General features: G+C 43.5%; 1 protein-coding gene across 1 annotated transcript in view; it reads left to right on the forward strand.

Moving 5' to 3' along the window:
- The first annotated feature begins 539 nt into the window (after window positions 1–539).
- Window positions 540–13,164, forward strand: part of IBA57 (IBA57, iron-sulfur cluster assembly homolog (S. cerevisiae)) — a 26,501-nt gene continuing 13,876 nt past the window's right edge. The window contains exons 1-2 of the mRNA XM_006894038.1: window positions 540–880; window positions 914–924. Coding sequence (XP_006894100.1) covers window positions 540–880; window positions 914–924 — 352 coding nt within the window. The remainder of the gene's footprint in view (window positions 881–913; window positions 925–13,164) is intronic.

The raw sequence follows: 13,164 nt of genomic DNA on the forward strand, positions 1-13,164 counted from the left end.
GAATCCAACTTAGAGCAACCTCAGTTGTTCCGAGTTAGAACCGCTGCACAGAGTTTTCCAAGCATTTTGTAAGCAGATCACCAGTTCTGCCTTGGCAGGTAAGCTCCTGTGAGTGCGTCAAACTATTAATCTTTTATCTAGTAGTTCAGCCCTTCACCATTTGTGTTACCCAAGGACTCCATCCACAGAGACAAGAAAGTGACGGCTCTAGTTGGTTCCAGAACTCGCTCCAGAATATTGTTGTTTTTATGTGCCATCGAGTCGCCAACGACTCTACATAGGAATCGCCCCACAATATGGAGACTTAAAACCTCAAGAAAAGGCTTGAGATCCCTGGCTTGGGGTAGGGAGGACAGTCAGCCTGTGTTCCCCTGAGGAAGGACTGACAGTTCTAGGCCCCACCCACCTCTTCCCCGCGTGACCGAAGGGCTGAGACTCCGGCCCCGTCCGGCGGTCGCCGCCAGGGGCCGCTGTGGTGAAGCTTGCAGGGCTACAATTTTAGTGGCGCACCTTCCTGCCGGTCTTCACTACAGCCTAAGATGGCGGCCGCAGTGCTCCTCCGCGGGACAGCCCCGGTCCGCGGCGGCTCCGTCTGGGGCTTGCGACTATGCGCTGTCCCGAGGCGCCGCCTCACGCACAGCGCAGCCCGTCCCAGCAGTGACAACGCCATCGCCTCAGCCTGGACTTGCTTCCCTCTTAGCGACCGCGCCCTACTGCGCGTGCGCGGCCCGGACTCGGTGCCCTTCCTCTCGGGCCTACTAACCAATGAGCTGCCCCTTCCGGGTCCCGGGGACGGAACGACCCAGCCTTCGGCGCGTGTGGGCTACGCCCACTTTCTCAACGTCCAGGGCCGGACGCTGTATGACGTAATTTTGTACCGGTGAGAGCAGCCGAGGGACCGCGGGCCGGAGAGGGTTCAAGAGCGTGGCCGAGGGTCATCCCGGGCCACGAAGGGGCCCTGTCATCTCGGGGAGGTCCATCAGACTTGCTGTTCCTACCACAGCCTCTTTTCCCTCATACTCTCGGGATGCGCGGCCTGGGGGAGTCCCCGGGGGCGTTTCCTTTGACCCCCGTTGTATTTCTGGGGTCATTCTGCGATTCCTGAGGTTTCCAGTTTATACTTGATTTCCTAGTCTCCTTGCCCTCGTCAGCTAGTTGAGTCAGTTTTTTTGTTGAACTAGCCAGTGTTTTATTTTCAGGATTAATGGCAGTAGTATCAATAGGAAGGAACTCTGGTTTCGTAGTATGTTACATGCCAGGCTGCTAACCAAAAGGTCAGTGGTTCACGTCCACCAGCTGCTCATTGGGAAACAGATGGGCAGAGCTCTTGGTCCATAAAGATTTAGATCCTTGGAAAACTCTTACAAGTCAGAAATGACAGTCTACAGTGGGCTTGGTTCTATAAATGACTGATAATAACTTTTAGGTTATATTTTTCTTTTGTCAAAACCCCAGAATTTGAGCAGCGTTAATTATTTGAAGTTTGGATTACAGATACCTCTTTTATAACTAGAAAAGTGAGTACTCAGACACAGGCTAGGGGTTTACACTGTTAACAGTTTTAACAGTTTAATGGAAAACAAAACAGTATTTCCTCTTTATACTTTGAAGTTGTAACTGACGGTTAATTTCTACCATATTATTAAGTCAGATGAAAAGCAGTAAGTGAGGGAGCAAATGAAACTTGCATGCTATTGAATTAAAAGTTTTTAAGTTTCTAGTACTGAATGTTTTGATCAAAGATTTTCTGATCAGAAAGAAGTATAGAATTACAGATTGCCACAATTAAAATTTTTCTGGATCTATTTTGAGTGTGTGGGTGAACTGAAACTATGCTGAAATAATCTGTAAACTTTAAACAAATCATCCCCAGAAATCTTTGAATCAAAAAATAGTCATATGGTATATAATTCTTTTGAGCTTTATCTTTTAAATTACATAATTGAGATAAGATTGACAAGAGCAACTGGAAAGGCTAGATGACAAGCTTAGGGAGCAGTAGTGACTTTATTATAATTTGTTGGGTGCCGTCGTCAACCCCTATAAACAACAGGTATGAACTCTATCTTACCCTGTGCCATCCTTATAATCTCTGACACACTTTGGGCTTATTGGTGCAGTCCCTGTGTCAATCCATCTCATCAGATATCTTTTACATTGACTCTCAATCAAGATTCATGCCCCTTTCCAAGGAATAGTGCCTCCTAACAACATGCCCAAAAGTATGTGGAATGAAGTTTCATGAAATATTTTTGCCACTAAGTAGAACTCTGGCTGTACTTTTCCCAAGACATCTGTTCTTTTGGCAGTGATGGGATAGTCAGCACTGTTCTCCAAAACCACAACTCAAAGACATCAATTTTTCTTTTGTCATCCTTATTCATTGCCCAGCACTCAGATACATAGTGATTGCAAAGATCATGGCCTGAATCAGGCATACCTTAATCTTGAAACTGACATTACTACTCCAGTTATCTGGAGAAGTCCCTGATAGCTTACTTTCCCAAAGAAATACATCTCATAATCTTCTGACTGTTGGGACCAAGAATGCTGATTGTGGATCCAAGTTAGATGAAATAAAGTTAACAATTCCAATCCATCTGTTCATGATGTTGCCCCACAGTCCAGTGGTGCAGAATTTTCTTCACATTGAGATGCAATCTATATTGAAGGCTCTAGTCTTTGATCTTCTGTAGCATGTACCTGAGTCTTCTTCAGTTTCCACAAGTAAGGTTGTGTCATCTCCATAACACAGGTTGTTGATGAATCTTCCTCTGATCCTGATGCCACACACTGAGTTCAGATAGATTGAACAGGATAATGGAACCGACCTATAGATGACTGGTTTTCAGAAGCAGTTAATCACATGGGAGGAGTTTGCCAATGCTTTTCTGGCGGAGCAGCTGGTGGCTTCCATCTGCGTGCCCTTGGGAGTGTACTGTAGCTTCTTACCACTAGGCCACCAGAGCTCCCAGAATACCGTAATTGTTGTGTACTGTAGAGCCTAGGGATGATAGAGAATGCCTTTGAACTGTGGTGCTGGAGAAGAGTGTTGAATATACTATGGACTACCAGGAGAACAAACAGGTTTGTTCTAGAGAGGATGAAGCCAGCCTGCTCCTTGGAGGCAAGGATTATGAAGCTTTGTCTGACATACTTTGGACATATTGCAAAAAGGGATCGGTCCTTGGAAAGGGACATGATGCTTGGAAGGGTAAATCGACAGAGAAAGAGGGAGACCATTGATGAGATGGATTAGTATGATGACTGGGTAATGAGGGTAGGTGTGTCTGAGACAGTAAAGTTGCCTCCTGGCAACATGTCCAAAGTATGTCAGGCGAAGCCCCAGAATCCTTGCCTCCAAGGAGCAGCCTGGTTTAACCCTCTCTAGGATGAATCTATTTGTTTTCTTGGCTACCTTTAATTATCTTGAACCATCTATGTTAGGAATTTTTTGTACTGATTACTAATGTCTTAAATTTATTTATTAGGTTTATAATGATGTTGCTTTGTTTTCCATACATGGTTTCTTTTGCTGCAGTCCCCTTCACATCATTTTTGTCTCTGAACTCTTTTTTTATTGAATTTCATATTCTTCTAGGTTGTTAAAAATTGATAATTCCCTTTTGTTTCTTCCCCTCCTCCCCTAAGGACTGTTTACATTTATTTGCTGATGATTCTGACTAGACATGTGTCAAAACGAGCAGAAGTTAGAGTCAGTTAGGGAAACCATTTCTTGCTGGTAGGTAAAGGTGATCCAAGAAGAATAATGGAAGAATCATCATCAAGCTGAAGCCTTAACTTGGGGCAAAGAGCCAGGGGGTAGACCTGGTCCTTTTCACCTGGATGGGGGTTTCTTGTACTTAATATCTTTCCACAGCTTCCCTTCATTGATGTGCTCATAGAGCGTATCTGCTCCTTGACGGAATACCTCTTGAACAGCGCCCACGGTGATAGGGAGAATGTGGAGGTCCTGTGGTACAGAAGTACAAATTCACTGTAAATGTTAGGCCTGCCATGTTTCCTTCTTCTCCCCTTTGTTTCTTGAGTGTTGTTTTTCTTTTTCTACTTTTTCATCTCCTGTAGACTATCTTTGCATATTTCTGTGTCAGTCCTTTGATGAGACGGATCGATTCTGTGAGCGGAGTGGTGGGAATGAGTGAGTTTGAGATGGCTAGGTTGGCACAGGATAGAACGGTGTTTAGAGCTCTGTACATAGGGTCACTATGAGTCGCAAGCGACTCGATGGCACATAACAACAAGTTGTTGTTAACTTGCACATGCTTGGGTGGTTCTTTCCAGACATTTTGTTGGCTCTGATTGGTCTTGTGGGCTTTCTTTCCTCCCACTGTATTTGGAGAGGAGTTTGTTTTCTCAATGGGCTAATTCTGAGAACTGGGTATCTGGTTTGTCACTCGTCTAGCCTGAGGGCATAGGAGTGCTGGTAGTTGGAGGAGTTTCAGTCCCTCCTTGGCATGACAGTGAAGGAGGAAGGTCACCTCTGACTGTTCTCTCTCCTGAAATTTTAAGAGTTGTATGCCAGAGAGTTCCACATACATGGTGGTGGTGACAAGTACACAATTCCTGTGGTGATACACCATGAAACTTTGGATTACTGTAATAATATTTTGTGAAACACTGAAGGCTTTAATTCTGTCAGAGAGATGTAGTTTCTGAGGTCATATTTTATGATCCCATTTCTCTCCAGCAGCCAGAGAGGGAGAAGATAAATAAGAACATCCCTCAGGTTTGGAAGTATTGATAGGAATTATCTGCTCTACACTTCTGCTCAGATAATTTGAGGTACAGCCAGGGAATGGGCACTTCTGTCCTTTCCCCTAGTTTAAATGCTGCTTTTCCTTTTAAGTGAGTTTATTTTTATTATTTATTTATTATTTCATAGTATTTAATAACATTAAAATACCAAAATAAAGGTTATTCTGTAGTGATTATCTAGATTACGAAAAAAAAAAGGTAGCAAACTATTTTGAATGAATGTTACTATCATACTTTTTTTTTTGGAACATTTTATTGAGCTTTGCTGCTGTTGTTAGGTGCTGTCAAGTTGACCAATTCATAGCAGCCCTGTGAACAACAGATGTGACCCTTGCCCTCTCCTGTACCATCCTCATGATTTCTGACATGCTCCCAGCCATTGTTACGGCCACTTTGTCCATCTCCTTGAGGGTCTTCCTCTCTTTCTCTGATCTTTTCAAGTCTGATGTCTTTATCCAAGGACTGGACCCTTCTGACAACAGGCCCAGAATGATAGACAAAATGCCACCATCTTTGCCTCTGCGGAGGACCATCAGTTTCACTTTCTTGAAGACAGACTTGTTTTTTTTGTTGGTCCATTGGATATTCCATACTCTTCTCCAGCATTGATTCTTGTGCCATCCTTATTCATTGTTCAACTTTCAGATGGATAGGAAGCAATTGAAAATACCATGACTTGGGTCAGGCACACCTTAGTCTTTAAAAGGACATGCTTGCTTACTAGCACTTTGATGAAGTCCTTGACAAAAGATTTTTCTCAGTGCAACACCTGTTGATTTCTTAATAGCTGTTCCTGTGAGTGCTGATTGTGCATCCAAGTAAAATGAAAGCATAATCTTTTCTCCTTCTATCATGATGTTACTTATTTGTCTAGTAGTGGAGATTTTTGTTTCTTTGGTGTAGAGATGTAATCCATATTGAAGGTTATTATCTTTGCTCTTCTGAAGCAAGTATTTCAAGTCCTCTTCACTTTCAGCAAGTAAGGTTATACCATCTGTATAACACAGGTTGGAGGGGTGTTTATTTTGGTGTGTGTGTGTATATAGAAACAAATCTATACTTACTATTTAACCCTCAGTGCTCACGCTCACGCGTGTGTGCACACCCCCCCCAAAAAAAAAACCAACAAAAAACATGCATACCAACCTGTGCTCTACAATCAACACTCTTGGCACCAGCAGCCAGGTAATTAAAAGATGAATTACATTGGGAAAGTCCGCTGTCAGAGACCTCTCCAGAGTCCTGAAGAGCAACGATGTCAGTCTGGAGACTAAAGTGTGCCTGGAGAATTCATGCCTTTGAGCTGTGATGTTGGAGAAGAGTATTGAATATACTGTGGACTGCTAGGAGAACAAACAAGTTCATCCTGGAGAGGGTGAAGCCAGACTGCTCCTTGGAAGGCAGGGATTCTGAAGCTTCGTCTGATATACTTTAGACATGTTGCAAGGCGAGATCCGTCTTTGGAGAGGGATGTTATACTTGGGAGGGTGGAGGGACAACGCAAGAGAGAAAGATCCTCGATGAGATGGATTGATTGGAGTAATAAGGATAGGTGTGCCGGAGACAATAAGATTGCACAGGATAGAGCAGGGTTTAGGGCTGTTGTACATAGGGTCGCTATGAGTCACAGGCTACTTGATAGCACATAACAACAACGACGATGACGATTTATTAGAAAGTTATATTTCCAAAGACACAAACCACTCTCTCTGCAAGGAAGTACGAAGGTGAGGCAGTGGGTGATGAGGCTGTATTTATAATACAGGTAGTTGATAAATATTCCTCCAATCTTATGCCACACTTCATAAAATCCACCTTCTCTATTGAATACACATAGAGAGAGTATAAACTCTGATACACAGTTTTCCTGATTTTAAATGCGATTTTTTTTTCTTCAGACAACAACTTTTTGGGCTAGGTATAGGTTTTTCTTGAACACAATTAAGTGTTCTAGGATTCCTGTTGTTCTCAATGTTAGCCATAATTTGTTATGATCTATCCAAGCAAACTCCTGTGTATAGTTAATAAAGCACAAACCTCTGATAGTATTTTGACAGGGAACTGCCAGAACTGGGATTCAGAAGAGATTGTAGTCTTAAGAGATATCACTGCTGATGTAAGAAGGATCTTAGCTGAAAGCAGAGAATATTAGAGGTTTGTTGTTGTTATGTGCCATCAAGTTGACTGCCGACTTAAAGTGACTCTGTACAATACCCCTGAACCCTATGCTATCCTGAGCCAGTCTTACTATCTCCAACACACCTACCCCATCACTCTGTCAGTCCGTCTCATCCAGGGTTTTCCTCTCCTGTACTTATCCTCCACTCTTCCAAGCATGATGTCCTTCTCCAACTACTGGTTTTTCCTGGCAACATGACCTAAGTATGTGAGATATTGCCTTAAAATCCTTGCCTCCAAGGAGCAACTTGGTTTCACCCTCTTCAGGATAGGCTTGTTTTGTTCTCTTGGTAGTCTAAGGATGTTCAATACTCTTTCTAATACCATAACTCAAAGGCATAAATTCTTCTGACATCTTTAGTCATTGTCTAGTTCTCTGATATATAGCAAAAAATTGTGAAGACCATGGCCTGGATCAGGTGTACCTTAGTCTGTAGACTCTTGTTTACTATGTAGTTAATGATCTTTTCTCCCTTCTCCTCCCATCTCTGATAACTATCAAAGAATGCTGCTTTCTTTTTTCCTTCTCTGTGTAAACTTGTTTTTTACTTTTTATGGATAAATGACAATAATTATAGAAAGGCTTCAGGCCTTTTGTTCATAGGGTCACTATGAGTCGTGCTCAACTCAAGGCAATCAGCAACACAACATAGTCATGGTTACATACAATATTTGACCTTTTGTGATTATTTCACTCAGCTTAATGACTTCCAGATTCATCAACATTGTGCAGTTTCTAGGATTCATTCTTGACACATTGTCGCACACTTTTAAATTGACTTCCATGCCTAGACCGTGCTTATAGCCGTCATTTGCGGCAACGTGTTATCAGTATTTCAGTTTATGTATATGCCACAGCTTGTCCATCCATTTGTTGATAGATAGTTGGTGGTTCTTTCCCTTTTGTTAATTGTGAATGTGTTGCGGTGAATATGAGAGTGTTTTGTTTGTTTCAGTCACAGCTCTAGGATAAATACCTAGGGATGGGATTGCTGGATCATGGTATTTTTACTTCTAATTTTTCATGGAAGTGCCATCCATATCCTTTTCTGTAGTGCTTGTATCATTTTGTAGTCCTGCCAGAAGTTTATTAAAGTTGCAGCCTCCTCACAGCTTCACCAGTGTTGACTGTTCTTTGTTTCTTTGATCAGCTCTTTTAAGACCAAGGGTGAGATGCTATCTCATTGTAGTTTTGATACACAGTCCTCTGACTAATGATAATCACCATCTTTTCTTGTATTAATTGCCTGTGTATCTTACTTTTGTGAAGTGTCTGTACATGTCCTTTGCCAATTTTTAAATTGGTTTGCCTTTTTTTTTCTTCTTTGTTGAGTTAGTAAAGTTTTTGAAAGAATTTTTTACATTAGACTCTTGTCTGATAAGTAATTGCTAAAAATTTTTACTGGTGTGTTGATTGTCTTTTACACCTTTGGAGAAGTCTTTTTATGGGCTTAAGAATAGAATTTTTAGTAGGAGTTCCTAGTCTATAGGAGGCACTGCTTTTCTTGTCTGACAACTTGGGAAGTTTAGTTCATAAGTTATCCCTTTTCCTGTTTGGTTGTGTCGGTAGTTCACTCACTACCTTTGCACTCTCTCCCCAATCTGGCAGCATCTTTGGGAGGGCAGTGCTGTGAGGAGGTGTCACGGCCCTTCCCTGGAGTACCATTCTCCATACGTCCCTGGCTTTTCTGCAGTTGGTTCCTGCCTACCATCTCTGTACTCTCTGGAACGTTTAATGTGAACTTTCGTATTTATCACCTCCCAGACCTCTTGTGTTTAATATCCAAGAGCATCTCCCTCGCTCTTCAGTTGTCCTTTCCTTAAAAGAGCTTGCTCTTGTTTCCTGGACAGGCTCTCTTAGTCTCTTAGATGAGACTTCAGTTTTTATTAGATTTGGGATTCCCTCCCCACTCCACCCCTACAATGTGTTTGTTTCCTCTAGTTTCCTGTCTTACTGGTTTGTTTTGATTTCTGCCTTTCATGTTGGAGGCTTTCCTCAAAAGCTTGACTGCTTGAAAGGTAAAAGGATCTGTCTTCATTTTGCTTTGTTTTGAGATTTTTATTGGGGGTTTTGGGGACCAGTCTATGATCACAATTTTCTTTAATCACTCCAGGTAGGGAACAAAGGGTTCCTGAGGATGGCTGGGCATGTCAGCCTTGTTCCTGTCCTAGGGAGGGGCTCTGGGTAGCTGTATGAGTGACCTTATTAATCATGTTGGTGTACTTGATGGAGGCCCTTAACAGGCAGAATTCTAGTGAGGCCTCCTGTGGGGGAAGGACATGACCAGCACCTGCTTCCTGGCTCCCAGGCATTCTTGAGGAAGGCAGGGAGTTTTGTTGCCATCTGAATGATCTGGCTTCTTGGTAGAGCTTATTGACCGAGGACTTCCTGTAATATCTCATGATAAGACAGCCTTTTGTGGGATAGATAGCATGATGTGTCTGCATATAATTTCGTGTGTGTGTGAGAGAGAGAGAGAGAGAGCGAGAGAGAGAAGTTTAGCAGCTCCTCGGAAGACTCCTAGTTAAGGAACCAGGGTTTTCCTATTGACTGTTGCCAGGTTTTTTGATTACACACATTTGTTGTCCGCATTCTTACCAGTGGCCATGCCTGGGACTCCTAAATCTGGCACTGTTGGAGGTAAGGATGGAGGGAGTTTACCTGCCTGTGTGATGCAGGTGTCGTGACTTGGTTCTTTATCAGTTACTACAACCATTTTGCGTCAGTAACAACCCAAAACTTATTGGCAAACAGCACAAACATGGAATTTAGCACATGTATTTGCAGAATGTGATTTATTTTGCTGTGTCTGAGTTAGCTGCCCCTTGGCTTATCGGAGGTGGCTTTGGTCAGCTCTGGCAGGGGCATGCACTTGGTAGATGTGCCTCTACATTCGTCAACTTGACATTATCATACTATCTGATAGAGTCAAGCACCCACCACTATGAGACGAGACAGAAAAGTACTGAATGTCCTAGGGACTGTCAGAAGAACAGATAAGTCTTGGAGAAAGTGCATTCAGAGTACTCCCTAGAGGCAATGATAGAAGCTTTGTCTCATGTACTATGGGCATGTTGCTAGAAGGGGCTGTTCCTTGGAAAGTGATGTTATACTGGGAATGGTGGAGGGTCAGCAAAAGAGAATAATACCTTCATCAAGATATATTTACACAATGACTACAGCAATGAGTTTTAGTATGTCAGAGATTATAAGGACGGTATAGGGTTGCTGTGGGTCTTACTGGACTTGATGGCTCTTAACTGCAACCACCACGACCACCCAGGCTCTAACTGCTCCTTACTCAGACTTCAATCACTCCCTCTGTCTTCTTAAGCCATTTTTTTTTTACTTCATCTTCCCAAAAAGTTTTTTCCTTAAAAGTTTTGCTTTCACTTTTCAGTCCTATATTAATTATCATTAAGCTTTCTTTCTTCCCCAAATGTGTGGTCCATTGTTTGTTGTCTTTTTTTTTTTGGTTTGTTTTAGATTTTTTACCTTCCCAGAACATTTAATTGTGCTAATGCGAAACCTATACTTGGATTAAGAGGCCATAGTCAGAACAGAGCAGGGTAACACTGCATGGTTCAAAATTGGGAAGGGTGTACGCCAGGATGTGTCCTGTCTCCATACCTTTTCAACCTGTATGCAGAGCAGATTATCTGGGAGGGGGGTTTTATGAGGAGGAATGTGGCATCAGGATTGGTGGAAGATCTTTTAACAGTCTGTGTTATGCAGATGATACAACCCTGCTTGCTGAAACTGGGGAGGACCTCATGCATTTGCTGCGGAGGGTCAAGGACTGCAGCCTTCAGTATGGACTGAGGCTCAATGTCAAGAAGAAGAAGATTCTCACTACTGGGCCAATTGGTAGCATCAGGATGGATGGTGAAGAGATTGAGATTGTTCACAGCTTCAGTTTGCTCGGTTCCACGGTCAACACTCTTGGCACCAGCAGTCAGGAAATCAGAAAGTGTATTGCGATGGGAAAGTCTTCAGTTAGGGACTTCTCTAAAGTACTTAAGAGCAACAGTGTCTCTCTGGAGACTAAGGTATGTCTGATACAGGCCATGGTCTTTGCAATCACTTGTTATGCATCAGAGAGTTGGACAATGACTAGGGAGCATAGAAGGAGAATTGATGCCTTTGAGCTGTGATGCTGGAGAAGAGTATTGAATGTACCATGGACTGCCAAGAAAACAAACAGATTCATCCTGGAGAGGATTAAACCAAGCAACTCCTTGGAGGCAAGGATTCTGGGCCTTCGTCGACATACTTTGGGCATGTTGCAAGGAGGGACAGGTCCTTGGAGAGGGACATCATGCTTGGGAGGGTGGAGGGACGGCACAGGAGGTGAAGACCCTCTATGAGGTGGGTTGGTTCAGTGACTGGGGTAATCGGGATGGGTGTGTCTGGGGCAGTGCGATTGGCACAGGACAGAGCAGGGTTTAGGGCTGTTGTGCATAGGATCGCTATGAGTCGCAGACGACTCGATGGCACATAACAACAACAACAACAGTTCCTTTGCTGTCATTGTAGTGGCATCTAGGGGTACAGGTAATCACATATTCTCTAGCCATCAAGTTTATCCCAAAAACCACTTTCAAAGATTATTTTTAAATACAAACAGGTTTGTCCAGCAGAGGGTGAAGCCAGAAAACTCCTTGGAGGCAAGGATTGTGAAGCTTTGTCTGACATACTTTGGACATGTTGCAAGGAGGCACTGGTCCTTCAAGAGGGACATCTTGTTTGGGAGAGTAGAGGGGTGGCAAAGGAGAGGAAGACCTTCGATGAGATGAATCGGTTCTGTGATTGGGGTGGTGGAAATGAGTGTGTGGGAGACGGTGTGGTTGGCACAGAATAGAGCAGTGTTTAGGGCTCTGTTGTGTGGGTGACAGTGAGGTCGGCCCAGGATAGAGCAGCATTTAGGGCTCTTGTACATAGGGTCTCTATGAGTCACAAGTGACTCAATGGCACATTACATCAACAACCTTAAAACTGTTACTTCTCCTTTTTAAAATCTTTTAGCCAGTCTCTCCATGTAACTTCTCAGTTACCATCCTTCTCAGCAGGACTTTTGGGGCCTGGTTCCTGTTTGCCTCTTTCTCCCACCAGTACCCTTGCTCAGGCCAGCTTCCTGAGTCCTGAAGGCCTGTGTGACTTTTTGCCCGCTTCATTGACTGCTCTGCTCTGCTTATCTTAGGAATTCTGCCCGGAGGTTGACTTCCAGGCTGGCATGTGGCGCCTGCCTCTATTTATTTGCTTTGCTCCTTGTGTTGCAGGGGTCACGGAAGCTCAGCCTGTGTCTCTGTGTGCTTTTGTGGCTCGCTTATATCTTCATGAGCTTCCGTGCTCTTCTGTGGTTGGACTCTTCTGAGAAGACCTGCTATAGGAGAATGATCTGGAGTAAGGGGAGGAACCAGCAAGAGGGAACTGGACAGCACACAGAGAGGGGGGTTATTTAGGGACCAGAAGGTATGGTGCCGGGAGAAGGAGCAGGACAGTGTGGAGAAGTAATTCCCCCGACGTGGGCGTTTGTTCATTCTCCTTTGTGGGTTTTTTTCCTAAGCTTTCACTTTGCCTGGGAAAGCAGATGGGAGGAGGATTGGTGAATGCCTGAGGACGCAGTGCCCTTTGTGGTAGCTTCGGGTACTGCTTCGTGATCCTCCCTCTGCTCCCTGGATCTGTGGCCCTTTAGATGATTCTACCCACACGGAGGGGGCCATTTCCCGTAGTTATTAACAGCAACCACTTCCAACAACAAGACTGACAGATTAAGTACAAATGTAAGGCCCCAGTCAAGTTTGTATTTCAGTTACATTTCTTTAGCCTAACGATATCTTATGCAGGGAAGCTGTGGTGGTGTGGTCCGTAGGTAGTTGCACTGACCCAGAGGTGGCACACCTCTAGCGCTTCTAATCCACCAGTAGCGCAATGGAAGAAAAATGGGCAGTCTGTTCCCTTGCCATTCACAGCCTCCAAAAAGTTATTGGAGGGTCAGCAGTCAGTTGATTCAGTCTTGACAGCAATGATTTTTTATTATGTCCTGTGCAATATTTGGTATACATTTATACTAAAAACTATTGTTTATGTGAAATTAAAATTTAAACGTCCTATGTCAGAAGAGACTCTGAAAATTGCACTGGAGCACAAAGAAGCCAAAGCACAGGGAAGAATTCAAGATACTAAAGAGTTGAATAGAAGATTTCAAA

Source organism: Elephantulus edwardii, unplaced genomic scaffold (assembly GCF_000299155.1).
Source record: "Elephantulus edwardii isolate Elephantulus edwardi_28Jun2011 unplaced genomic scaffold, EleEdw1.0 scaffold00133, whole genome shotgun sequence".
Classification (NCBI taxonomy): Eukaryota; Metazoa; Chordata; class Mammalia; order Macroscelidea; family Macroscelididae; genus Elephantulus; species Elephantulus edwardii.